This window comes from Esox lucius, chromosome 17, assembly GCF_011004845.1.
Source record: "Esox lucius isolate fEsoLuc1 chromosome 17, fEsoLuc1.pri, whole genome shotgun sequence".
NCBI classification, from domain to species: Eukaryota; Metazoa; Chordata; class Actinopteri; order Esociformes; family Esocidae; genus Esox; species Esox lucius.
The window spans coordinates 15659111-15684396 of record NC_047585.1 but is presented as its reverse complement, the minus strand read 5'-3'; the positions used below and the strand labels follow the sequence as shown (position 1 = coordinate 15684396).

General features: G+C 40.4%; 1 protein-coding gene across 6 annotated transcripts in view; it reads left to right on the top strand.

The window, feature by feature from the left end:
• LOC105017382 (contactin-4) overlaps positions 1–25286 on the top strand; it is a 105089-nt gene that overhangs the window by 57671 nt on the left and 22132 nt on the right. For 3 of the 6 annotated variants that reach the window (XM_010881950.3, XM_010881949.3, XM_020055177.2), the window contains exons 2-6: positions 15315–15457; positions 19449–19575; positions 19744–19913; positions 21238–21333; positions 24911–25114. In XM_010881950.3, the coding sequence (XP_010880252.2) occupies positions 15397–15457; positions 19449–19575; positions 19744–19913; positions 21238–21333; positions 24911–25114 (658 nt within the window). In that variant the 5' untranslated portion in view covers positions 15315–15396. Of the gene's footprint in view, positions 1–10358; positions 10427–15314; positions 15458–19448; positions 19576–19743; positions 19914–21237; positions 21334–24910; positions 25115–25286 lie in introns of those variants that run through there. The other 3 variants (XM_020055176.2, XM_020055175.2, XM_010881952.3) reach the window with 3 other exon arrangements.

The following is a 25286-nucleotide window of genomic DNA, read 5'->3' as shown; positions in this document are numbered from 1 at the left end:
ACCTTAGATACACTGGCTGAGAAATATTCAAAAAAATAAACTCTGGATGTGGGTGTTTGATGAAGAATAAAATGAGACCTTGAATATTGTAAGTGTCTGACAGGAAACAGTACAGCATAGAAAACCCAGCGATGATTAAAACATTCCTTCATCACTGCCCTTTATAGCTGAGGACGTAACTGGACTACACAAGTATTTATGGGCAAGTTCTAAGAAAGCATTCTCTCTCTCTCATTGTGCATAAGATGGGCCCATGTGGGGTAATTATCTCCTCATCTGCCATGCATTGAGTAATATGTAAGTTACTAGAACAAAAACATAGTAATGCAAGACGTCGTTACCAACAATGACATGAACTCGACCTGCTTTTGATTCACGCCGTTAGACTTGCACTCCTAAAATAGAAAAGCCATTAATCTAGAGAAGCCTACCCCCACACTTAAATAACCCTCCTAGCTCAACTGGGAAGGGATGTATACTATATATGATCATGTGTGGTGTTGTATAGCACCCATTCGGGAACAGCATACCATATCCATTCCCAATGGAAACAGAGGTTTGGTCATGGACGTAAGGTGGATTCAGTATCCAACAGTCACAGGCAGGATTATGCAGAGTAATCAGCAGCCCCAGTTGGTGGTAAATCATGTTAATTTAATAAATAATTGTCTTTCCTTATTCCTCTCCTCATTAAGCTGATATTGAGATACTGCCATTCCAGTAAAATTAGATCTTAAATATCACTGCTGCTGCTTAAATTTATTGTGATTTTTCATGTAAAAAATATAGTTTGTGGCTACAAGCCAAGTCTTAGTTTTTCTCACTCTCTCATTGTCCTTGCCTGTATTTCTCTGGCTTATTCGTCTAAAGAATTGTTTTACTTTTATTTAATCAGGGAAAACACAATGAGAACATGTGTGCCCTGTTTACATAATAAATGTTTGGGGAATAAATGTTCTAAATAGCATGCACGCCAACATGAACGGAAACAGTTCTACAAGAAAGCACACAACCGTACATCAAAAGAAAGAACATTTATCCTCAAGCAAAATTTTCAGCAATACTTTACATTCAAAAGACATTCAAGCCTGAGCTCATTTTGCAGCTTATTCCACTTCTGCAGGGCATACAAATTAAAATTGGTTTTGCCTAGTTCAGAAGCTAGCTTTGGCATATCTAGTACCATCCAATCCTTTTTTCTTGTGCTGCATTTTCTTGTTTAATTTTAACCTTGATGAGGAAAGCCTGATATGCCAGACGTTTCTGCAATGAGCGTTTTTTTTCAATAAACAGTGCTGCTCTCATTACCTACAGAGTGGCCAATTCCATATTTTTCAACAGTCTTTATGCTGACACCAGAGATAAATAGAATGCTAGAGTAGTATACAGCATTCAGTGGTTTAAGATAAGAAGCTGCTGTGAGCATATAAAATATATCCCTGTAATCTTAACCAGGCATAAAAGAGGCCTGGGCATTTTCTTTTCTACTATCAACAGACAGACAGGTTCTGTTGCTCTTGATTAATTTAATGTGCTAATGGTGCGACACTTGGGATTTGTCCCCCATGTGGAAGATTGGTGAATTACAAGGACATTATTCTCCATTCCAAAATAGATCTTCCCTCTGCTGCTCCATTTTGTTATTGAAAATATGCTTCACTAAATGTTAGATGGTAAAATAATTCCCTGCAATATTTGTAAATGTTAAAGTGAATGTGTTTTCTTTTTTGCACAAACATTATTTGTGTCCAATTCTTGCAACCAGGAAATGAAAGCCATTCGAACATTGACAGCTACAAAATCAAAATAGCATTCATATTTTGAGAAAAATGGCCATACATTGAGGAATAATCAATAGGTGAATATCCCAGCCTGTCACAACACTGGCAGGAAGGTTAAACTGCCAAATACCATCCTTACACAATTACTGCAAATATTTTCAGAAATTACAGTGCTCTTTTGCAGATCAAAGACAATCAGTTGATTTGTTGTTGAGCAAGCCAGTTAACCCTAAATGCTTGTCATACAGATTTGCTTTCTTTCCGAGACACGCTACCAGAACAGGTGCACTGTGCTCAGGAAACAAATGTGTCATGCTCATCCATCAGCACTCCCTGATTAAAACATCTTCCCACGACTATGCCAGAGTCACTGCAAAACATAGCTAAACCTCTCGCTGTGCTTCAGGGGCAGTGGAATATGCAACAAGCACACAAAGTAGAACAAATATAAGGATCATCAAAAAGATCGCCCCACTGAGGAGTGGTGATTAAATGCATCACAGTAGTATTTTCATCATTAACAACACCGTTGTGACCATTTGTTTTAGAGACACTTCAAACTGTTTATTTTGTTCGTCTTTCGATTAAGTTCTTGAAAACAGTAAATCCCTGAAAAACGGCTATTCTACTTCCCTGCTCCAAAAAATGCCTCTAGACCATTAAGGTCAGAATTGACCCAGTGCTGAAGAATAGTGTTTGAGATGCTGCTGAGTGCAGTTACAGAATGCAGAGTGTCTTACTACACCTCAACACATAGTGTAAACACTTGTGCACACTCACATGTGAACATATACATAGTACACTCACCATGGTCAGTATTTGTTTGAGCAGCTTTTGCCCCAGTTTATATAAGGTAACATATTGGCACATACTGTTGACTGTGTGGCCCTAGAGAGACTTTGTCATGTCTAGCACAGATGCCAGATGTCTTTCTAATACAGATCAGCAGCTGTCTTTCCAGTGGATACTTGCATATTCCAGGTGGAATTGCATCTTGCATCACATGCCATCCAAATATGTATTTAGTTAGCATGTTGGGTGTAGATTTTTCATGTTTGGTATAGATTTTCTTAATACCTCCCATATTCAAAGACTATGGAGGCTTCCTGGAAAGGCAGCCACTGCAAACATCATCATGGCTCTTTATTCAGAGACAATTGATCCTGTTCTATCTGATTCCCTAGCTGAAGCCACATTCGGCCCCAGGTGCAAGAAAAAGATGTCAGGACTACCCTTTCAAGAAATATTGCAAGACCAGCATACATGCCACAAATGCAAAAAGTAAATTTGCAAATCACACACTTTTGTTGTTAAATCATGCCACCCACCCGATAAACATTGATCAGCATTTATTTATTTTTATTTCTAAAATAAATTGGTTTTTAACTCACTTTTGGGTCCCAGCTGGAAGTGTTTAAGAATTTAGTTTTTTTGCAGACTGGTACTGTAGCTCAGTTGCCAAAATGGACAAGTGGAACTGCTTGCTTCAAAACCTGGACTGTATTAAAAATGTTAAATGTTAAAAAAGTTTTTTCTGTTAGTTATTGCACACCAGCCACGCAGTGATTGAAGGTTGAGGTAAGGAAGGTTGTATTAGCATCTGGTGTGCTGCTAGTCTGCACACACTTTGACCAACAGCAGCTGACATTGTTTTCCAATTGAATCATTAAATGCACTTGTGACTGAGTTCATACAGATGCAATTGTCTTTAACAACCTTGTACCTTTAACCTGGTTTGACTTAAATTTGTAGCGAACTCAATGTAAATGGAATTTCAATGTAATGTTAATGAAGAAAAACAGCAGATATAGTTTTTTTTAATAGAAAAATCAGACTGTAATCACAGTAACTTAGAAAAATGTAAATAAAAGGAATTACACTGTTTACTGAAAGATAAATGACTACATGTTCGTCACCAAATTTTTTCCAAATGTCTTTTGATTGTGGAATGATGTGCCTTTAGAACCTTGTGATGACAACTTCAGTCTGATAGCAAGGGGCAGATTTATACTGTGCAAGGTTGGTCCAAATCAGGCTTGATTTCTTTCTTTCCCTAATAATCCCTTTCATGTGGTTGAAATAACTAGGGGGCAATAACTTTTTTGCACTGGAAGACTATCTTATTACCCAGCAGCGCAAAGAAAATTAAGCAAGCACTTGCATTTAGTACTACAGTAGTGTAGTACTAGTCAAATAAAATCTGAACACATTTTGTTTATCAAAGCAAATATGTGTAGATAGTGTTTATTTATGAAGAGCGATTGGTAGATTCTAATATGAACAGGGTCTCTATGGACTACATTATTTCAAAAACAAGTACATTTCATTACTCTAGGTGAGTAATGAGTTGGTTAATGAAGGAAAACACATAGTTGGAGGCTAATATGTAAATCGTGTTGGATGTGTTTTGATTAATCATCTTGTTTAAAATTTGACCCGGCCAACAAAACAGTTGTACCTAAATTATTAACACAACAAGAGGGTTAAACATTGATTCCTCATTTGGTTAAATGACTCTGTGTGTCTGGTCATGTCTGGTCTTATGCCACATAACCTTCCTTTTGTTTATGATGTCAGTTACTTCAGGAGTCAGGCTTGAAAGGGGCATGTATTGAATCAAATTATTAGGTAATCATATATATTTTTACTACTGAGTACTATTTAGTCTTGGATTGTGTACTAAATGTAAAGTTGTATAGCAAACCAACACTAACTATTTAAGTTATTAATAAATAGAGAATAGTGGGGGTTCAAGATATGCTTTCCAGGTGTTGTCTATTGGAATGCAGTTTTTTTATGTGGCTACGTAAGCTTTACAAAAAAAAAATCCACATTATAACAGACAATAGCCTTCATAACTTGTTTTGATTTTAGCTGTTTCAGGAACACTTCAGAAAATCATTGTATGAACACAGTACGTTCCTGCTTCCATAAAAATGTAAACTCTACTATGCAAAGAAGAAACTATATATCAACAAGATCCAGGACCGCCATCGCCTTCTCTGGGCCCAAGATCATTTAAGATGGACTGAAGCGAAATGGAAAACTGTCCTGTGGTCTGATTAATCAAAATCCGAAATAGTTTTTGGGGATCATGGATGCTGCATCCTCCGGAGTTAAGAGGAGAGGGACCATCCAGCTTGATATCAGCACACATTTCAAAACCCAGCATCCGTGATGTTATTAGGGTGCATTAGTGCACATGGCATAGGTGACTTGCACATCTGTGAAGGCACCATTAATGCTGAACAATATATACAGGTTTTGGAGCAACATATGCTGCCATCCAGACAACGTCTTTTTCAGCGAAAGCCTCTCTTATTTCAGAAAGACAATGCCAAACCACATTCTGCACGTATCACAACAGCATGGCTCCATAGTAATAGAGTCCAGTTGCTGAACTGGCCTGCCTGCAGTCCAGACCTGTCCCCTATAGATTATTTTTTTTGCACATTATGAAATGAAAAATACGAGAAAGGAGACCCCGAACTGTTGAGCAGCTGAAATCCTTTATCAAGCAAGAATGGGAATACATTTCACTTTAAAAACTACAGTGATTTGTCTCTTCAGTTCCCATACGCCTACAGAGTATTGTTAAAAGAAGACGTGATGCAACACAGTGGTAAACATGCCCTCGTCCCAACTTATTTGAAACGTGTTGTTGACATCAAATTCAAAATGGGCATGTATTTCTCCAAAAACAACATTTCTAGGTTTCAATATTTTATATTTTGTCTTTGTACTATTTTAAATTATAGGGATTCTGTTTTCATTTGCATTTAACTCAGCGTCCCAACATTTTTGGAAATGGGGTTGTATAACACAAAAAAATGTGGAGAAATGTAACTTTTTTCTAAGTTACTGTAGGTTATATTACCATTGTGATCAAATTGGCTTAGAGGTTGAGGTAAAAAGAGAGATGCAAATAATAAATGTATTATCTGATGTGCAAATACTGTGAATTCATACCATACTGTTGAATTACATACCATTTCCACTACAACTTGCTCTATGGACCTTTAAGACTTTTTTTGTGTAATTGATAATTGTTTACTTCTTCCTGTAGATTATTTTTCAATGTTTCACTGTGGAGTATGCAGAGTGTTTTTAAGGCCATTGCAAGTAGGACTCGATCCACCTGCAGAAATAATCAGTCTTTTTGTGATAGCTCTGCTGGTGTCTGCCATGCTGGAAACCAAATTACAATGAGTAAATGGCCTCTCTGGTGCTAGCACAGGAATTCAGGTCATTTTTATGTGTGAATGTGTGTGTGCTGTATGTTGATGTGCATGCAGGTTTGGCAAATAAGGGGGTACATGTAACAGAGATTATTTAAACACTATAAAAAAGCTGTTATCAACACAAATTACAAATAAAAACACATTTGTGAAGACATTTGAACAAATGTGGGACTACTTCATTAAATATCATAAGGAACACACCATGGAATTTTGTCATTAATTATTTATATCTCACCAGCTCACTGAAATTTGGTCGACAAAGTTAATGGTATTGCGTGCAACAACATCATGTACTGGGCTAAATACTAAATTAAACTAAAGGTAACAAAAAAGCATTATGTTCCTTACTTTGAGTTTAACCAAAAGCCTACCCCCTATTATCGGCCACCCACTATTATCGGACGTTTCTAGCGGTCGAAGAACTAAATAAAAATCCACTGGAAAACAACGGTACGTTTTGCTATTAAATATACCCTCTCAGCTTGCCCACCACCATTTTTATAGAGGTGTATGGAGGTTATATCCTTTTTTTTTATGTAAATAGTATTAGACAATTCACATATCGTAAAATTCTACTTGAGTGATGACCAGACATCCTCATGAACAGGGTTGGGTAGGTTGCTTTTTAAATGTAATCCGTTATATTTACAAATTACCTGTCCACATTTTTAATCAGTAAAGTAATTTTTTGACAACTCAAACGTAATCAACGTAATCTCTACTTACTTTCAGATTCATTTCATATTAAAAGGCATTAGAAGACAAATCCGAATAGCCTATAACAAATTGAAAATATTTTGTGGGATGAATCAATGTTACAGTTTACATAACTGGCGAAAAACTGAATTTGCATTTTCCCTTGTGAGTTATGTACAGTTTTGAAAAGGGTTCCTAAACCATTGCTTTATACTTCAATTGGGCTACATCTCTGCATTACACGCTAAAGGTCTGTTAGATAGTCATTCCAATTAATCCAATAACTCTTGATCTTCCATAATTTTTATCTGAACATATCCAAAAATCTAAGGATGTGTGCTATTGTTATTTGTTTTATTCACGTTTTTAATTGCTTCAAAACATTGTTGAAAAATAAATGGCAATTTCTCAAAAAGGGGATTGACATTATTGTATATACAAATCAAGATATCCGTAGCTTTTAGTACACTAAATATGCAGTAGTCTGATCCTTCATTCACACACAAGCGGTGACATCGCTTGTGGTTTTGCTAGTGGCAACGGGAGGCAGCTAAAATTGTCCCGCTTTTGCTGTTTTGACCAATCAGTTACTTACTTTATGCTGGGAAAAGTAGCCTATTGCATTCAAGGAAAAAGGCAGACCCAACATAAAGAAAACAGAGTAGTAATCTCCGTTCTTTAAAATGAAACTCACTAAAAGAAATCACGGGGGATTTGAGCAGATTTGTCTGCTATAGCCTACTAGCAATTCAATGGAACCTTGACAGCTCCGCAGAAACGGCTCATTAACGAAAATGGGTGCATGCCATTTGTTTTAAAAACTACATCTACTGTAGTAGGTAGCTAGTATTTCGTTTTGGTTGATAGCAATAGCTAGCACTACTAAATACATGATGTATTTACTGATCGAGGGTGACTATAGGTCCGAGACTCAGCGCGATCCTTGACCACGCTGTATTGTTTTTTATATTTTCTCGATAGACCTTGAGTGTGACGTTCTATATTTCCACATGTTCTTGTACTAGTAGAATAAACTGTTCGTCCAATGTGTTGGTTAGGTTCAGTACCTCCTACAAGATTTCCTATTGGTTTTCCGCCGTGCTCTTATTTGCTTTCAGTCACGGAGAAAAAAAAGAACACTGCTTCATTTTTCCCGTCTGCCATGGCATTTGGCCATGTCCAGCGCTGCCGTCCCGCTTCAAGAAGCAGGGCGGGAAGCCTTTTTTGAATGGCTAGCAATGGAGCGCTTCCGCTGTCAACAACCGCATGCCGCTTTTGTGTGAGTGAGAATGTTTTGCTCCGGAATCACCATTGTCAAAACATTGCAGAGACCCCACGCAAGCGAATGCTAGTTCACAATCGTGAACACCCGCAAACAAATACGTTTTACACGCGCGAAAGTAACCTGCAATTATTGGGGCCACCAGCAATGGATTTTCAAAACGCAAATGAAAGAAATAAACTCATTATACCTGCACTCTTAGCTTAAAGTCAATGTCGCTCTGCAGCCAATGTTACCCAATGAATGCAATTTTCTGAGATGCAAAGCAAGAGGAATCACATTGCCTACCTGCATGGAGCTGAGGTGGCTGCAGCAAATGCAAATCATCCTTTGGCAGACTGCAGCCCAGTGGCGTGGTTAGGCCTGGGCGGCTGGGGCTATAGCCCCACTTCTTTTATGAATACTCACACAGCAAAAGGACTCCGCGGTGGAACAGCTGCGGCGGTATTGTGGCTTCCGAAACGGACTCGCGAAGCGGACCCGTACCGGCGTCCATTTGAGCTCAGTGACGGATCAGCAACAAAGGCGGATCGGGGACCCGCTGCGGCTCCGCGCTGCATCTGCTCCGCATCCGCGATTAAAACCTTGCCTGCATGGTGATCACACACATCTGAGATACACAATTGTTATTTGGATTCAAATAATGATGTTTTTAAAACATGAAACAAAAAAATCTAACATGCAGTGTGTCATAATTATTCTTTTTCAATTTAAGTAATCCAAGAAGTAATAAAAACATTTTAAGCACCTGTAATCCGATTACAACATTTTAGTTGGTAATTCAACAGATTACAGTTACTGTTTTTCTTGTAATCTGTGACTGCCGAACTCTGATCATGTATTATCAAAGTGAACAGTCTTTTCTTTTTTTTTTCACCAGAAGGCATTAAAGGTAGCTACAACTTTATAGTAAACACTTAAGAGAAGACTATGATCAGTCATTTGTAACACAAATAAAATGGAAATAAAACATTATTGAACAAAATAGTAAGGTGGTCGATAATACAGGGTTGTATTTTTTAGCTATGTTGCTAAACAACTAGCTGAAAATATTAAGATTTCCACAGACATTTCTGAAATTATAATTAATGACATTCTAGTTAACATTTGTATGTCTCTAATAATCACTAATCATTGACAACTTGATCAAATGATTATTCTGTACAAGAGGATATATTTCAAAACTGTTGGCTATCTCTATAATAGGGGGTTCTACGCTATGTGAATATGTTGTTTCTTGTAACTATTCAGTAATGGATTACACTGTGTGTCTATATCCAGGGTCCGAAATGAACACCTGCCAAGCTCCAAATGCAGATAGATTTTACGTCTGGCGAGTAAAGGCAGTGGTAAACGACAACTGAACCTCAAGAAAAATCTCCCTACTGTGTGTACAACTATGCAGGAGTAGCCAAGATAGCCATCACTAAAGCCCTGCTAAAATAGGCCTAGCGACATCCCTGTTAAGAAGGTTGACAAGAAAGAAAGACTGGTGTAAATGGATTACGTTATTGCAGTACATTAAAAAAAACATGTTTTTAGCATCATATAAGAAAATTACTTTTTGTGAGAATTGGAGGTAAAGGAGTCTCAAGAGGCTGGCTACAGTATGATGCTGAGGCTGTGGTTACGAGTTGGTCTGCGTGTGGCCAGTATGCTAAACATAAAAGCGTAAACAAATCATTTGTCATCGGAAATAAAAGAGTTTGTATTCAACATAATACCTTACCTCAATGAAATGTACTGAAATGAATGCATACATGACACAAAAAGGCAATTTATTATTTGGTCTGGTAAAAAATATGCTTGGCTGGTGTAGTTTTTCATCTACCAGTCCCCTTGTCAGGTGAGCCAAAAAGTAAATTTCAGACATTGTCTGTGTCCATCACACCACAGCCTCTTAGATTTGGTGACACCCAAATCATTTTGCTAGGCCAAAACATCTTTAGATAGTAGCATTGTACCACAGTACACAGCATTGTAGAAAAGTTAAAAGCAGTGATTTTATTTGCCAGCATTTAACTTATTGATATTCAGCACTCTTCTTACCAAGCCTGGAATCAATAATGTATATTTCCATCCAAAAAAATGCACACCCACAGTCTTTGAAACAAATGATGATCTTGGGTCCATTGTACAGGTCAAACCTGTGGTATTGTTTTTCACAACTTTATCACTATTTGACATCCAATCATCCTTTTAGTCGGGAATATTAGGACAATCCTTGAATCCTGCCATGGTGGATTGCTGGCGTCATTGGTTCTATAATTGTGCTGAGCCTTGAAGGGGCAGGGCACAAATCTATGTTCCCTGTGATCAGGGCTGCTCACAGTGTGTCGTCTCCCTACTCTCTCTAAGCAGACCAAAGGAAGGGGCTGATTGCTTCTCAGCTCGTGGGATAGAAGACAGCTCTCTCCAGTCAATCTGTGAGTAGTCATTCTGTGAGTAACGTGTTTGTCTTTGGAGCTAGTCATTTAGGTAATACTGTAAATGAGCGTGACTGCGGGTGTTAGTTCAGGTACAGGAGCTGTAGCTACCGTCATCCTATGTGTCTGTGTGTGGGCATGTATGCATGTGTGTGAGCATTTTATTGTACCACATTGAATTGAGCAAAAGTAGATGAATATTCAAAACATAATACCTGACCTCGTTCTTGCTGGGGTTAGGAATATTACGCTCACATGTCAGTGTCTCCATTTCAAAGTCTTCAGGGACAAGTTAGTTTCATTGGTGTGCGTGACTCCACTCCAGATAACCAGTATCTTACTGATCTTCTGTTTTACCCTTATAACACTGGCTGAAATAACAACACTAATTGATTCATTTTGAGTAGCTTTTTGTATTTTGCATCAAAATATCTGACTTAAGAATATGAGTGAATTATTGAATTATCTGTGGGTTTATTTAAGATCTGTTGATCTAGGGATTTAACTTGACAGCTTGCGTATCTCTACCATTCATTGCCTGTTGACTCTTTGAAATTCAATGTACTTTGTTGGAATGCTGAAGAGCAAGAAGGGAATTTACAGTAGATTTAACAGTATTCTTCTCACTTGCTAACAACGTGTCAGTGGATGTTGATGGACATCCAGGCACCATAGCGTTGGACTAGTCCCTGCACACCCTGCCTAGGTATGGTTTGAGGGTAACCTGAGATCAGGCAGATTACAGGAATGTTTTGGAGTGAGGAGCTATGATACGATTAGATCGTAAATGGAAAGGGGACGGACAAGACTTAATTCAGTCTGCTACCACCGCTATATTTCACTGCAATAACGACATCCACAGCAACACTGTAGATCCTTGGGCTCCCTATCAGTCAATTTCACTGAGAAACGGTTTAGCTCTGACTGGTCCAGATGCTCTATGCCACGATTAACCCTAACAAAATGAGACTGTTAAAACCCAGTGTGGGAGATACTGTGTACAGGGGTAGGCTTAAAAAATATTCCTTAATTACATCTGGCTAGGCCGCTGATGTGAATTTTCGGCATCACGTGTTTAGCCAATTACTCAGGAGCTAATGAAGTGGAACACCGCTCACCAGAGTTCAACAGCGTCCTCCTCTCATTTCCTCCTAGTTCACATAATCCACTGTGGTATGCTCATCAGTAATGAACATTAAACCAGGCTATGCGTCGTACCAGAATCCAGATACATACATTTAGCCGTGTCAATATCCATACCTCATTTAATAATTCCTCTCCCGCTAGCTATCTTAATATCGGAAGCCATTGAGGGAGACGAGGCACATTATCTATTCTATTGTTATTAGGGATTATCCCTGACAGATAGTTTGCCTTGCAGGCGCCATTAACTCGAAATTCATCCCACTTGGTATTTCACACACCTGCGACCACTGTCTGCTGGGCACAAGAATTATTACCATTGTATTTTTCTTGCGTATATAAATTAATCATGGGGATCATGAGCGACTGCTTTACATTTTTTGGACTGTTACCAAGAAATACACAGTCCCCACGGAGGCCCGGGTCCTATGCATCATTAAAACAGAGTTGTGCTATCTGACAGAAGAAGAGTGCCAGGCCTCTCAGCCGCGCCTTGCGCTTGTGGGAATCCAGGCTCTGCATCTTGACACCGAGCGTAATCATAGCTACCGCGAGTTGGGTTTCAAGTGCCAGGGGGGAACGGATGTGCTACGGTGAGGAGACAAAAGAAAGTTGATCAGTTTGAAAGTGAAATTGGACAGCTGACTAGAGCGAACCTAAATTAGCATCGATCATCTGGCATTGCAGGGACGCTAATGACTTTAGGCTTCGGGGCCTTGTTAGACAACCTCTGCAATGCTCCCCCTTCCCACACAATCCACTAAGTGCCCAGAAATAGCTTAAACTCCTCCGCGAGGCCTTTCACCGTATGTATGGCTAGACGAACACCACTCCTCTGTTAAACGATTCACTTTCCTCCGCGAGGCCTTTCACCGTATGTATGGCTAGACGAACACCACTCCTCTGTTAAACGATTCACTTTCCTCCGCGAGGCCTTTCACCGTATGTATGGCTAGACGAACGCCACTCCTCTGTTAAACGATTCACTTTCCTCCGCGAGGCCTTTCACTGTATGTATGGCTAGATGAACGCCACTCCTCTGTTAAACGGTTCACTTTCCTCCGCGAGGCCTTTCACTGTATGTATGGCTAGACGAACGCCACTCCTCCGTTAAACGATTCACTTTCCTCCGCGATGCCTTTCACTGTATGTATGGCTAGATGAACGCCACTCCTCTGTTAAACGGTTCACTTTCTTCATACACATTGCAGAATGAGACGTTGGGCTCTTTGCCGTATGTTTGGGTTTCAATCAACTCATCCATTGCATGGCCTATCATCTGTCTGGCTGGGGTGTGGGACTGGCTATTACAGCATGCGGCACGGAGTTGTAAAATGTGTGTAGTCATTTCAGCCCATTCTAAGCTGTAGTATGATTGGATTGCCAGGAATATGATGATTGGGGATTTGGTTGTGACATTGTAGTATATTTAAGGCCCTGATTCTACATCATTATTGTAGGATCTACTTGGTGCAACTGGAAGTGCGCCCCCTCCTGTCCAATGTACATGCGTACCGTCCATGTATCATCCTTCTTCTTACACTGCAGCTCACTCTCTCCCAGATGTTTGGGCATTTTCTTTGGCAATCTCATCTGAATTCAGATCACATTCATTCTCCACAGTAGCATGCATGTATAATTTATTGATTACAAACAGGCATTTTGGATTTCCAAGTAAATATTAATGAAAGGTTGAGAGAGTTAACAAAGAGCATACAACCTAAAAGGAGGTGGCCATATAATGTTGTTGACTTCTCATATGGCCGACACAGAAAAAACACTTGGTTCTGATGCAGAACATTTAAAATATGCAGTTGGATGAAATACTTTTGAGACGGATGAGCTGACCTATGAGAGGCCTAGAAAAGATGGGCTGGTTAATAAAAAAATAATCGGACTGATACACAACCGAACCATTCTGTCATTGCAGAAAATCACAGAAAAGCTCATTGTTGACGTACTTTATTACCGTCCATTGCAATTCTTTGGAAGGAAAACGATTTCACTTGCATTGTAAATGATTGTTGTATGTCATGTTTCATAAATAACTGGAATCCCTGGGCTGTTAACATGACTGAATGGTACAGAATATTCTATTAACCCCCCTATACTAATAACAAAGGCAGCTTAATGATATTGCAGACTGATGGAATTGCAAATGATAAAAGGAAAATTCTGTATATTTAAAGAGCGAGAGAGAGAATTTGGTGAATTTGTGAGTTCCATCTACTGTTGGGATGGATACTATTTCGGCATCAATTGCGACAGATGCATCATCCTTGTAACTCTCATAAGGAAAGACATCAACCAAATTTCCTGTTATTGACTTTTTCCTCCATACTTGATTGAGACGCATGGCAAGAGTGTGGTCAGATTGACAATCAGAAAGGCAGAAGGTTAAAAAATGGAAACCAAATCAATAGCGATGACAGAAAAGATTGACGGTGAGAGATTTTTTGTTTCTCTGAGTGGTTCATTTTCTTTTTTCTGATCACTAGTTGTCACCTTTTTCAACATCCATCAAATTTTCATTATGGGGATTTCTCACCACCGGAAATGGGACTGCTGATTGTAAAGAGGGAAAAGAATAATGTCAAAGTTTTGAGAGCGATATTATCCTTCAAATGTAAATGATCAGTTTTTACCATTAGAAAATCATCTGAAAGGGTATTGTGTAACTGCACAAAGGTCCATTGGCTCAACTCCACAATTAGCGGGGCAGAACCTGATTCAAGAAGTGGGTTACCGTTTATCGGAATTCATGTCAGGTTTTTCACGCGCATTGTTTCAAGCTGCGTGGCTCTGTCTCACCTATTCAGTGGGTTGTCGCGGTACACTAATAAAGGTAATTATTTTTAATAGTGCATTTTCTTTTTAGCTCTCAGAACCAACAGTGCCCCCCCCCCCACCAGTCTATTGGTTTCGGTTCACATTGAAGGTGACAGAATTTCACCGTCTAGCAGTATAATGATGTGTCCATCTCTTCCCATTGGGGATGTGTAATTCTCCAGGTATCTATTTACAGACCTCAACGCAGCGTAAGGAATTTGTGCTATTGATACCTGACCCTCTCAGTCTTGAAATTCTGATCAAAGCCTGTAAATGTGTAAAGCAGCAATGTGTTTCTCTTAGAATTTACAGCAGTAATAGTTCCCTCTGATGATTCATAGAGGATATGGGCTGTGTCTGCTCTGTTTTGAAGTGGATTGAATGCCTTGCCTAGAGATGAATTGCTCTCTCTAGTTCCTCTCAATAGAGGGCAGGTTAATTTAATGTCTCACACACACTGTCATATTCCCTGCCCTTTAAATGCCTGTGTCACATCGAACACCTCCCCGGAAATCAACTTTTTTTTCCAGATGCACAGTAGAGGCATGCATGTAGATCTGTTGTCTCACATTCATTTCCCAGTGTAAATGTGTTGAACCAATAGTTTTAGAGAAATCTAAACATTGCCTTTGGCAGGGGGGCTGCGCTGCTCATCTGTTGCTGCTTTAAGCCTTGAATCTTTTTTTCTCACTCCCGGGAGATATTGTACCAGCAGAATGTATACACCAAATATCATCTCCCACCTCCCGTGGATCAGCTGCTAGCTGCCCCTCAGGCACGGGATCTTGGCTCTGCTTATTTGGATGAATGAATTATTAATGTCTCACTGATTTTCCTGAAGTTCCAGTCTCGGTGTGTTGCCTATTGCGAAAGGATTGTTGCCACGTTACCCATTTCCTGTTTTTTCATTCCACAGCTAAAAGGAGCAGTTTACACAGGAAATATTCCCCTCTCACTAGCAATTGGATGGGAAGAAAGAAAGTCTTTGACCTTGGAAAATGAAGATGCTGTTGCCATGGGAACTGTTAATCCTTCTGTCATTCAAGGACTGCCTTGCTGGTAAGATTGTCCCCATGTTGCCTTTGATACCAAACCTGATCTACATACCGGCCTCTTTCATGTATGTCTGTTCAATCATTCCCTGATCTCTTGGTGGAGTGTGGTGTGTCTGTTGCCCAGGGTGATACCTGTGGCACACCCGCACGGATCATTCCAACTGCTTCACCACATTGGACCATATGTCAAACTTTACCAAAGTTAGGGTTAATGTTTTGTGGTTTGGAATTACCTCACCGGTTTCTATATTACATTGCCCGTCAGTCATCGTGATTTGTACTCATGTCACCTTGTAGTAAAAAAAAGGGTTGACGCTTCTATTCGTTTCATGTTAAACAACCGCCTGAGCAGAGGGTGGAAATTGTCTGTCTCTCCAGACGTAGCAAACACGCAAGTTTTCTTCAGTGTAAAAGGTCTAGCTGAGGTGATTTTAAGGGGTCTATAAAATCATCTCGTAGTGTAAATACAGTATGAGCTATCTACAGAATGGAGAGGGATTTTAAGCTGACAGGCCAGGCTGACAGATATAAATGGAAGTCAAGTTGAATGTTTACAAGTCATCAGACAAATGTATTTAAATTTATACAGTATATAGAGTAGGTGGCCATTGTGTTGTTATTTATGCGTCCATTTCCATTGATTTATTTAGCATTTCATCTTAAGTCAGCACTTTCTCAGGGACGCGTACGGATCCAGGCTGCCTGGAAATGAAATAACAAAATGAGGAGGTGCTAACAGAATCTGGAGATGAAAAGACTTCGACTTTGTGCGAGTTGGTGTATTTTCCTCCTCATTGAACTCTCATTTACATAAATGCATATATAATTGATATTCAGTGTGCATGTTTAGTTTTTATGCCAAGAGGAGGGTGACTGCAAGCCAGGGTGACTTCTCTGAAAATTACACGGGCATTTCCCAGGTTGAATAGCCCAGCTATAAAAGGTTCATTAATTTATTTCATCTAAAGGACATAGACAAATGAAGCATCTCCCTTGGAGGCTGGGAAAGGAGGCCCTCACCCTAGGCAAAGCTTCTCCCCTATACTCTCATTAGAATGATGATGCGGAAGGGAGTGCTTCTCTTTGTCCTAGTCGTCAAGGTTAGAGACCTGTAGAAAAGAATCTAATTTCCTCCATATGGGAAAAAAAAGATGAAATGGGTGATTTTCTGAGGGGACATTATAACACATTGGAGCTTTGAAGTGCTACCACCTGGATTCTACCATAGGCTACTGCAATGTATATATCTCAGCAGCATAGGATGATAGCTTCGCGTATGTCTGAGGAGACCGTAGCCTGCTGGATGTCTGAACAGTGAAGACGATTAGTTCTGACAAAAGGGGGAGGGGGGGTTACCCATTAAGGGAATGATAGCTACATTTCAGTGGAGTTAATTAGTGTAACATGGGGTAATTACTCTGGTGTATTGGCATTTTGGCAGCAGCTAACCAAAACAGCAGACCTGACTGAAATGTCATGGCTATGCCAGCAGACAGTTGGAATTAAAATAGAAGGAAAGAAAATTGTCTGGATGTCCCTGGACTCTCTGCCTGACTTGTCAGTCTTTACTGTAAATTGTAGTATCCTAAAATATGTAAAAGTTAAAGGGTATAAGGAATGTAATCAGTTAATTGGTGCCCTAAATTCCAAGCTATTTCTGCTAAGCTAACATATGGACTTGTTTAAATATGGTCATACCGTGGATCATTTAGCAATGTGACTTAGAATTTTAGGATCTACGGTGACTCAGGGAAATATTCAGACCCCTTCACTTTCTCTGCATTTTGTTATACACTTTACACTGTTTGTATTCTAAACATATGTTTGAATTGTTATTGTGTGTAGAATGATGGACAACAAATATAACCACTTGTAAATTAAAACTGAAATATCTTGTGTACATAAGTATTTCGACACTATTTAGTACTTAGTGTAGAAGCACCTTCGACAGAGTTCACACCTTCGAGTCTTCTTGGGTATGTCTCGATCAGCTTTGCACACCAGGATTTTGTCAGTCTCTCCCATTCTTCCTTGTATATTCTCTAAAGCTCTGTCAGACTGGATAGGAACTGTCGATGAACTGTGATCTTCAGGTCTCTCCACAGATGTTCAATTGGATTTAAGTCCAAGCTTTGACTAGGCCACTCAAAGATATTCACAGACTTGTCCCAAAGCCATTCCAATGTATTCTTGAATGTGTGCTTCAGGTCCACGATTTTCACCACACTCTGTGGTCCTGTGTGCTGTGGATCAGGATTTCTTCAAGGATCTCATAGCTCTGATACCATCCCACCACCATACCTTGCTATAGAGATGGTATCAGCCAGGTCATGAGCAGTTCCTTGTGATCGCCCGACATAGGGTTTGGCATTCAGTCATAATAGATTTTGGTCTCATCAGTGCAGAGAATCTTTTCACTCATGCTCTCATGAGTCCTTCAGATGTATGTCATTTGCTTTTTACTCAGGAGTGGCTTCAGTCTAGTCACTCAAGTATAAAGGCCTGATTGATGGAGTGCTGCAGAGATGGTTGTCTGGCCAATTCTCCCAAATTCTGCAGGGAAATTTGGAAGCTCTGTTGGAGTGGCCATTGTGTCCTTGATCACCTCCTTGACCAAAGCTCTTGCTGCCCGCTTACTTCGTTTGGCTAGACAGCCGGCTCTAGGAAGAGTCTTGGTGGTTCCAAACTTCATGAATTTCACAATGATGATGCCCATTGTGCACTTTCAATGCTTCATTGCTTTTTAATAACATTCCCCAGATCTCTGCCATGACACAATTCTATCTTTGAGGTCCACTGAGAGTTCCTTGGACTTTATGGCTTGATCTTTTCTCTCCGACATAAACTATGAAGTGTGGGAACTTCTATAAACAGGTGTGTAACTTTATAAATGCCCAGTAAACCAAATTTGTGACAGGTTGTCACGATGTAGGATGGAAGTAGGACACAAGCACAAGAAGAACAGAGGACATGTAATAAATGAAACAAAATGTGCTGTGGTAGATTGATGTCCATATATATATACACATATATATTCATCAATTATATATTAAGAAAATGTTAACATAATATGGAGAAACTGCATAATTTCCGAAGGCAATCAGGTGGTTGTGGCTTGCTATAAAAAGTCGGTGGACAAGCATGAAGGACTTCAGTAACTGGTCGATTGAACACTAGAATGGGCAAAACAAGTGACCTAATCGATCTTGGTATGATTGTCAGTGACATTCACGGCGATTCCAGTACCTGACTTCAAACGTCTCTCACACAACAGACAACAGTGCGTGTTGACAACAAACAACATCCAGTCAGCGGCAGTCCTGTAAACGGAAACGGCTCATTGACCAATCGAGGATCGTTTGGATGCCGCATCTGAATATTGCTGCTGACCTGGTGCATTGTTCATGGCTACAGCTTACCCTTCATCACATGGGCACTTCCAGCAGGATAATGTGCAATGTGTCATGAAGCATATTGTCTCAGTATGGTTCCGGAAGCATAACATCCAATTAGGTTTACCTGAGTTATCTGCAGGGTGCTGAGACCTCAACCCAATAGAGCATCTTTTGGACGTGATGGAATGGGCTGTAATGCTGCATGAATATACCAAGGTAAAATCTGCAGCAACTGAATGATTCTGTCGCATCAAAACGGACAGACATCCCTGTAGAACATTTCTGAACATATATTCTGTAGAATATATCCCCGGAATACATGTTTGGTCCACCATAAGCACGTTGGCCGTTGTTACATTAACAGCACGTGGCTAAACTTAAGATGGATCCTGAAGTGCCTGTGCGTCTGAGAGCGACACAGATATTTGATGAACCGTAATGACAGCACGCTCTGTCTCAGGGGCAAGATTTGGGTACATGTTCACACAATTGATCATGTGTCCCCAGTAATTCTCCTATGAATAGCTTTCACCATTCAGACATAGTTGTCAGCAGAAAGGTAGGCCTAAAACTAAAACAAGCCTGTGCTCTTTCACTCAGAGAGAAACACTCGCCATGGACCTGTCTTCACTCAAGAGCCAAGTGACAGCATTTTCCCCCTAAGCTCCGAAGACAACAAGGTGTTCATCAACTGTAAAGCAAAAGGAAACCCAGCGCCGCATTATAAGTAGGTGTTTGTCACACTTTAACTACCTTTTTCTTCTTGTCACTATTTAATTTAGAATGCTGTTGTGTCCTCCAGCCACGTCGGCTCTTACTGTCTACATTTGTAAGCAACTTCCAATTCCCAGACAAAATCTGATAGGGATGAATAATCATGTGTGTTACTATGTAGGTGGAAGGTGAATGGGAGAGATATTGACATGGATTTGACCTACAACCTGATTGAAGGAAACCTGCTGATTAACAACCCTCATGCATCACATCACGGAGGGGCGTACCAGTGCATTGCTACCAACGCTTTTGGGACCATCGTCAGCAGGGTGGCCAAGGTGCAGTTTGCATGTGAGTACATATTGTCCTCAACAAAAACACAAGTGTATATAAACACCATTCGTTTTCAAGTCTATTTTCATAGCGGGAACGTGTGACTCCAGTATTTTTCAGGGCTTGATTGGTGTCATGCTTTTACCTCAGTTTTTACACCTGACTCCAGTAATTAACTGTGTTTAATCAGCTGTGTTAGCGACGTCTGGTAAAAGGCGTGTCCTCATTCTGCCCCTGATGATGGAAGTACCCTTTTGGGTTATTTTCTGTGTGTATGTCTTGGAGACACATTCTGTTTTTTGAGTTAAGATGTGATTTGCTGCAATTTGACGCGCAATTGAGTACAGCGCAATCGAATCATTCAGGTTAACGCACCCAAAACATTTTTTTCCCGTCTTCGGAAGCATGTTTTAATCTGCCACCGTTAATGGAGATAATTGCTGTGTTGAAATGCGCTAAGCCTGAAGCTCCATTAGTGCTTAGTGTAAGTCTGAATCTTAGCAAGGTTTTGATACTGGCTTAATGCTACACCCTGACTTAATCACATCATCTTTGGAGCATTTCAACAACAGATGGGCTCTTTCTCCATTCATTTCACTCAAATGCAGTGTGAAATTCACTCCATCTATAACCAGTGAAAAGAAAAAAAGTAATTTCAGACTACATTTATCCTACGATTCCATCAACATAGTTACTCCTCTGGAGAAATTCCCAAAGAATCTAATGTCGCGTCCAGCAAAATGATATGCTTGACTGGTTGCTTTTTGGTCTTTTATTTGTCAACCTGGTTAAATGTTCATATGTCAATAAAACACTATATGTTGTTGCTTTTTTTTACCACACAGACTTAATTCCAGTCTCAGCTAATTAGCCAATCCAGTCAAATCCCACATTCCATTAGGGAAATTATAACCAATCTCAGTGGGTAAAGGGTTGTATTATTCATGCAAGGAAGAGGCTCATACTTGATCTATTCATTTAAATGGTGATAAGCCTTTGGATGAGATGAGTTATGAGTTTATTATTCTTGATATTTGCCTGCCCTCTCTTGGGATTCGGATGATATTTCCAAAGGTTTGTGGTCCCTAGTGCTCTTTATTTTTCCTCATAATGCAGCAGGCTTTAATGAAAAGTGAAAGTGATCTGTAATCCCAGTTTAGAGACGTCTCTTCCCGTTCCGACATGTCACAGCAAGGGACTAAAGCAAATTAAGCATAAGCAAAGAACATATTGGGAAACGGTCTCCGGAATCTCACTGCACTGAGGTGTAGCTACACTAAGGTTGAACTATAGATAGATATCCGAAAGTCATCAAAACCTTTTTGTCTTGGCCTCCCCACAGATCTGCAAAATTTCAGCAGAAAGCCCCGGAATACAGTGTCGGTGCGAGAAGGCCAGGCTGTGGTTCTGCTGTGTGGACCTCCGCCTCATAATGGGGGTAAACCTGTTTATCCTCAGTCCTTCCAGAGTCTATGCTATTTCAGTCTCACTCAGGCCCCTGTTACCATATTGCTCTTTCATATCTGATATTTTCCCACAACTCTCCATCTTGTCTTTGTTCACATACCTGCAATTCTTTCTTCCAGGGCTTTGTTGTCAGCTAGTGTTTATATGTGGCTCTAGCCAATGTTTTTTTGGCCATTTTAGACTGCTCTGCTGGTTTCAAACTGTTGTGGAACAGTTTGAAACCAGTTCTAAAGAGTAAAATGTTAGGTCAGGGTTGGAATCCTGTTAGAGGATTCTGTTTGAGGATTTGCTCAGTGGTCACGCGGAGGTCAGTGCAATTGTTCAGCACGGTCTGTGTTTCAGGGGTTAGGTATTCAAATCCAGTTGCTTTGCTTTGTCATCCTCAAGTGACTTGTGATGGCTTGGGTGCCTGGGATCTTAATCGAGGAAGAAGGTCTGAGAGTGTATTCATTCCAGTGCATAAGGATTCTGAACTAAATGTCCTGGTTGAACAGGAAGCTTGTTCTCCAGAATACACACTCTGTATCTCGACATTATGCGTAGCCCGCTGTGAGTTGCCACAACGAACCATGGCCTCCATCGCATAATTGTGGATAGTTTAAAAACGTTTATTATTCTTGTAATGTAAGTGTCAAGAACATGTTTGATACTCCTAAGAAAAACATGGTTTTGCTGTAACAGAAAAGCTTTCTTTCCCATTATGCATACTTCAAAAATTACTGCTGTGAGTTTGATAGGTCTTAACAAAAGCTCCCGAGGTCAAGATGTATGAGCAAAATGAGAGAGTCCACACAGGAAAACTAAAGCAATCCATCCAGGAAGATTTAAGTGGCAAGTGGATTTTTCAGCCTACCAAATAAAGGAAATGGCCTGAAAAGGAGAGATCCTAAGGTGGACAACAAGTTCCTGTTGCTTCTGTAGGGGATATTTAGACAAACTCTATTTATACCTAGTTGTTGTTGTGAATGCAGGGAATGCGCTCACCAATGCATACATATCTAAGAATACTTCCTAGAAGAGCAGTATGATGACATGAGAAATCCATGGACATGACTGGATTTTCTTGTTGGGTTATTGTGATCAGGCAAGGGCCATATTGAAACTTTAACATCACAAAATTGACATGAAAATAATTATGAATAAAATGTACTTCTATTCAAGTGTTCTATTCAAATTAGTCACTCTCTCTGTATGCATTAACAAAATTGAATCTGGCTTGATGACAATTTATAGCATGTCCATAATGGTGTTTATATCATGCTATCTATATATTTCCAAATTGAGATTGCAAAGTTAATGTGTGTTTTGCAAAGATCAGATAGGTCTACATTTTGTTATTTAGTGTGTAGGCTATTTAAAAAAGATTATGGACTAAAATTCTAACTTATTCTGAGGCAATGCATAAAATACAATAAATAGCCATCTTGAAGCGACTATATACTTAGCCATGGAGAATGTACTGATTGGCCAGTGAGAAGTCAAGCATTTAAGCACAAACAACGTTTATTTAACGTTCTCCCACCGCAGGCACTGCGCCCGTCGCTCTTGGTTATGAAAATAGCAAATGTAAGTAATGTATTTCTGACACACCCTGGAACCTTTAGCGCTACCGCCTGCCCTAAGATTGTTAAAAGAGAGCCTCTAGTCTTTCATATCCAGCTTCCTCTCTTCCTGTCTTATGGGACTGCCTTTAAATCATTCCTACCGGGCCATTGAAACACCTGAACTCTCCCGAAACTCATACCTTTACATCCATAGTTCATACCCTCCCACTTCATGGCCTCAAGCTCACTTTTTTCCCCAGCATGACCTGCGACCCCGTTGTCATCTGTAAAGCCTCCGGTGCTCCACTTCCTTCCGTCAGTTGATTTTATTTTACCTTGGTATTATTTTTTTTTGTCTGTGCAGGTTGGGTATCGGTGGGTAATAAAGGCTCCTGGTGGTTGCTGTGTCGGGGGCTGGTGGCGGAGGGAGGGGGGCATTTATCCTGTGGCACAGCTGCAAGTCTGTTCTGTGTCTGTGTGCTGCTGATTAGCAGACCCTCAAAGTGCCCCACACACTCCTGCAGCCATTCCGCGCCACCAGCATAATTTCACGCCAGCGCACCAGCATTTCTCCACTCACTGTTTCCAACTGAATAAATGGACAAAAGGGATTCGGGCCGCACCTTTTCGCAATGTGTCAGGCTTTCCCCCAACATGACTATCTCGTTACTTTACATTTTCTGACTTTTTCTTTTCCCTGACAGACTGTTATCACGTTATTTTGTCTGGTTCTTTTTTACGCTGCTGATGTCTCCGGGGTAGATTTCAAACCAAGTGCAGAGATGCTTAAATTAGACAACAAAGCGGATTTAACATCCGAGCAAAGTGTTTGTTTTTTTGTTCTTGTCTAAACGTGCGATAATGTCTAACGAACGTCTTGCAATGTGATCCAGAACATTGGTTTATGTTATTTGAGTCAACTGTGAGCGATCAGTTGTAGATGCTCTAAAGTGGTCTTTGTTCAGCGTCACATTCTGTCTGAGAACACAAGATTATGTCCTCTGCTGCTTTGAGACCACAACCCTTAAGCGGGACCACTCCGTAATACTCTCTAATCATGAACGGTCTGTCACTCTGCCCTGACTTACTGTGATGATTTTAATTCACTGTTTCCCTGAAGGAATCATTGGGAGTTTTACTGTCTGCCCGGTCAGAAAGCTGACTGCAGGATGTAATGTGTTTCTGATCACAGAGAGGTTGTAATACTCCAGCACATCCTCCCTGTCCCTCGCCTCTAATAAGAAGCGCTTAATTTGACATTGATGTCTCCAGATTCTTCTGTTCCAAACCTCGGTCTCTATCTCGCTCTCTTCCCTCACTGTCTTTCTCTGATTTTCAGCTCGATCTCTTTCTCACTTTCATCTCCCCCCTCTCTCATTAAATGGAGAACGGGTCTAAAGGCTGTCAGGACTAAAAGGACCCAGCCTACATTACGATAATGTTTTTGAACTTCTAAATTAGTCGGCAGTCTGTGTGATCATCATAAGCCTGTGGCGGTGAAGGGGGCTAACCGAAAATATGATTTAATAGTGTATCCAAATCTTTGCTTACTCTCTTGAATGCTTACAGATGTTAAACAGGCACAGCTCGGGCATGTTAAGCTGTTGAGCCAAACAAATCATGAAATTATTAAATCATGCATAATTCAATGATGAACTATTTTACTGCTGAATGTTTCAAACGACTATAGTCAGACTCCAAATTTCATGACCGTCACGGATTTGCTACTATCTCTTTTGTCTACTGTAGGTCCTTTGTGAATAGCCTCAAACACGGATCTGTTCCGGGAAATAAGCCTATGAATTCTCAGGGCAATGTTACCTGATGGATATTTTACAAAGGCTATTACAGCTACAGTACACTTAAAATAATCTAACCCGATCTCTTGTCTATTTTTAGTTGAACCACTCTGGCAGATTTCGGAATGTCACTGGAGCAAGTGACTGTTCCTGTGTCGATAACCACCGTCCTCAACGGTCTCCATCTGCTCTCTCCCCCCTGCAGAGATCAAATACTCGTGGGTTTTCAACGGACGACCAAGTATCCTGCTGCAGGATACCCGCCGCTTCGTCTCCCAGAGGACCGGCAACCTGTACATTGCCAAGGTGGAGGCCTCCGATGTTGGGAACTATACGTGCGTGGTTAGGAACGCCATGACAAACGCCACCGTGTACAGCAGTCCCACCCCAGTGGAGGTGCGCAGGGACGGTGAGCACACTTCGCCAGCTCCCCTGGCTTCCTGCTTGTCCCGCGTGCTGAACTTGCCAGTACCACTGTGTGGAGTGAAAGCTAAGGAGATAAATCAGTGGTCTTGAGCGTGACACTGTTTGTTTAGCTGCTGCTCAGGAGCGAGGCCGAGAAGGGTTCCTTCTCCACTGAG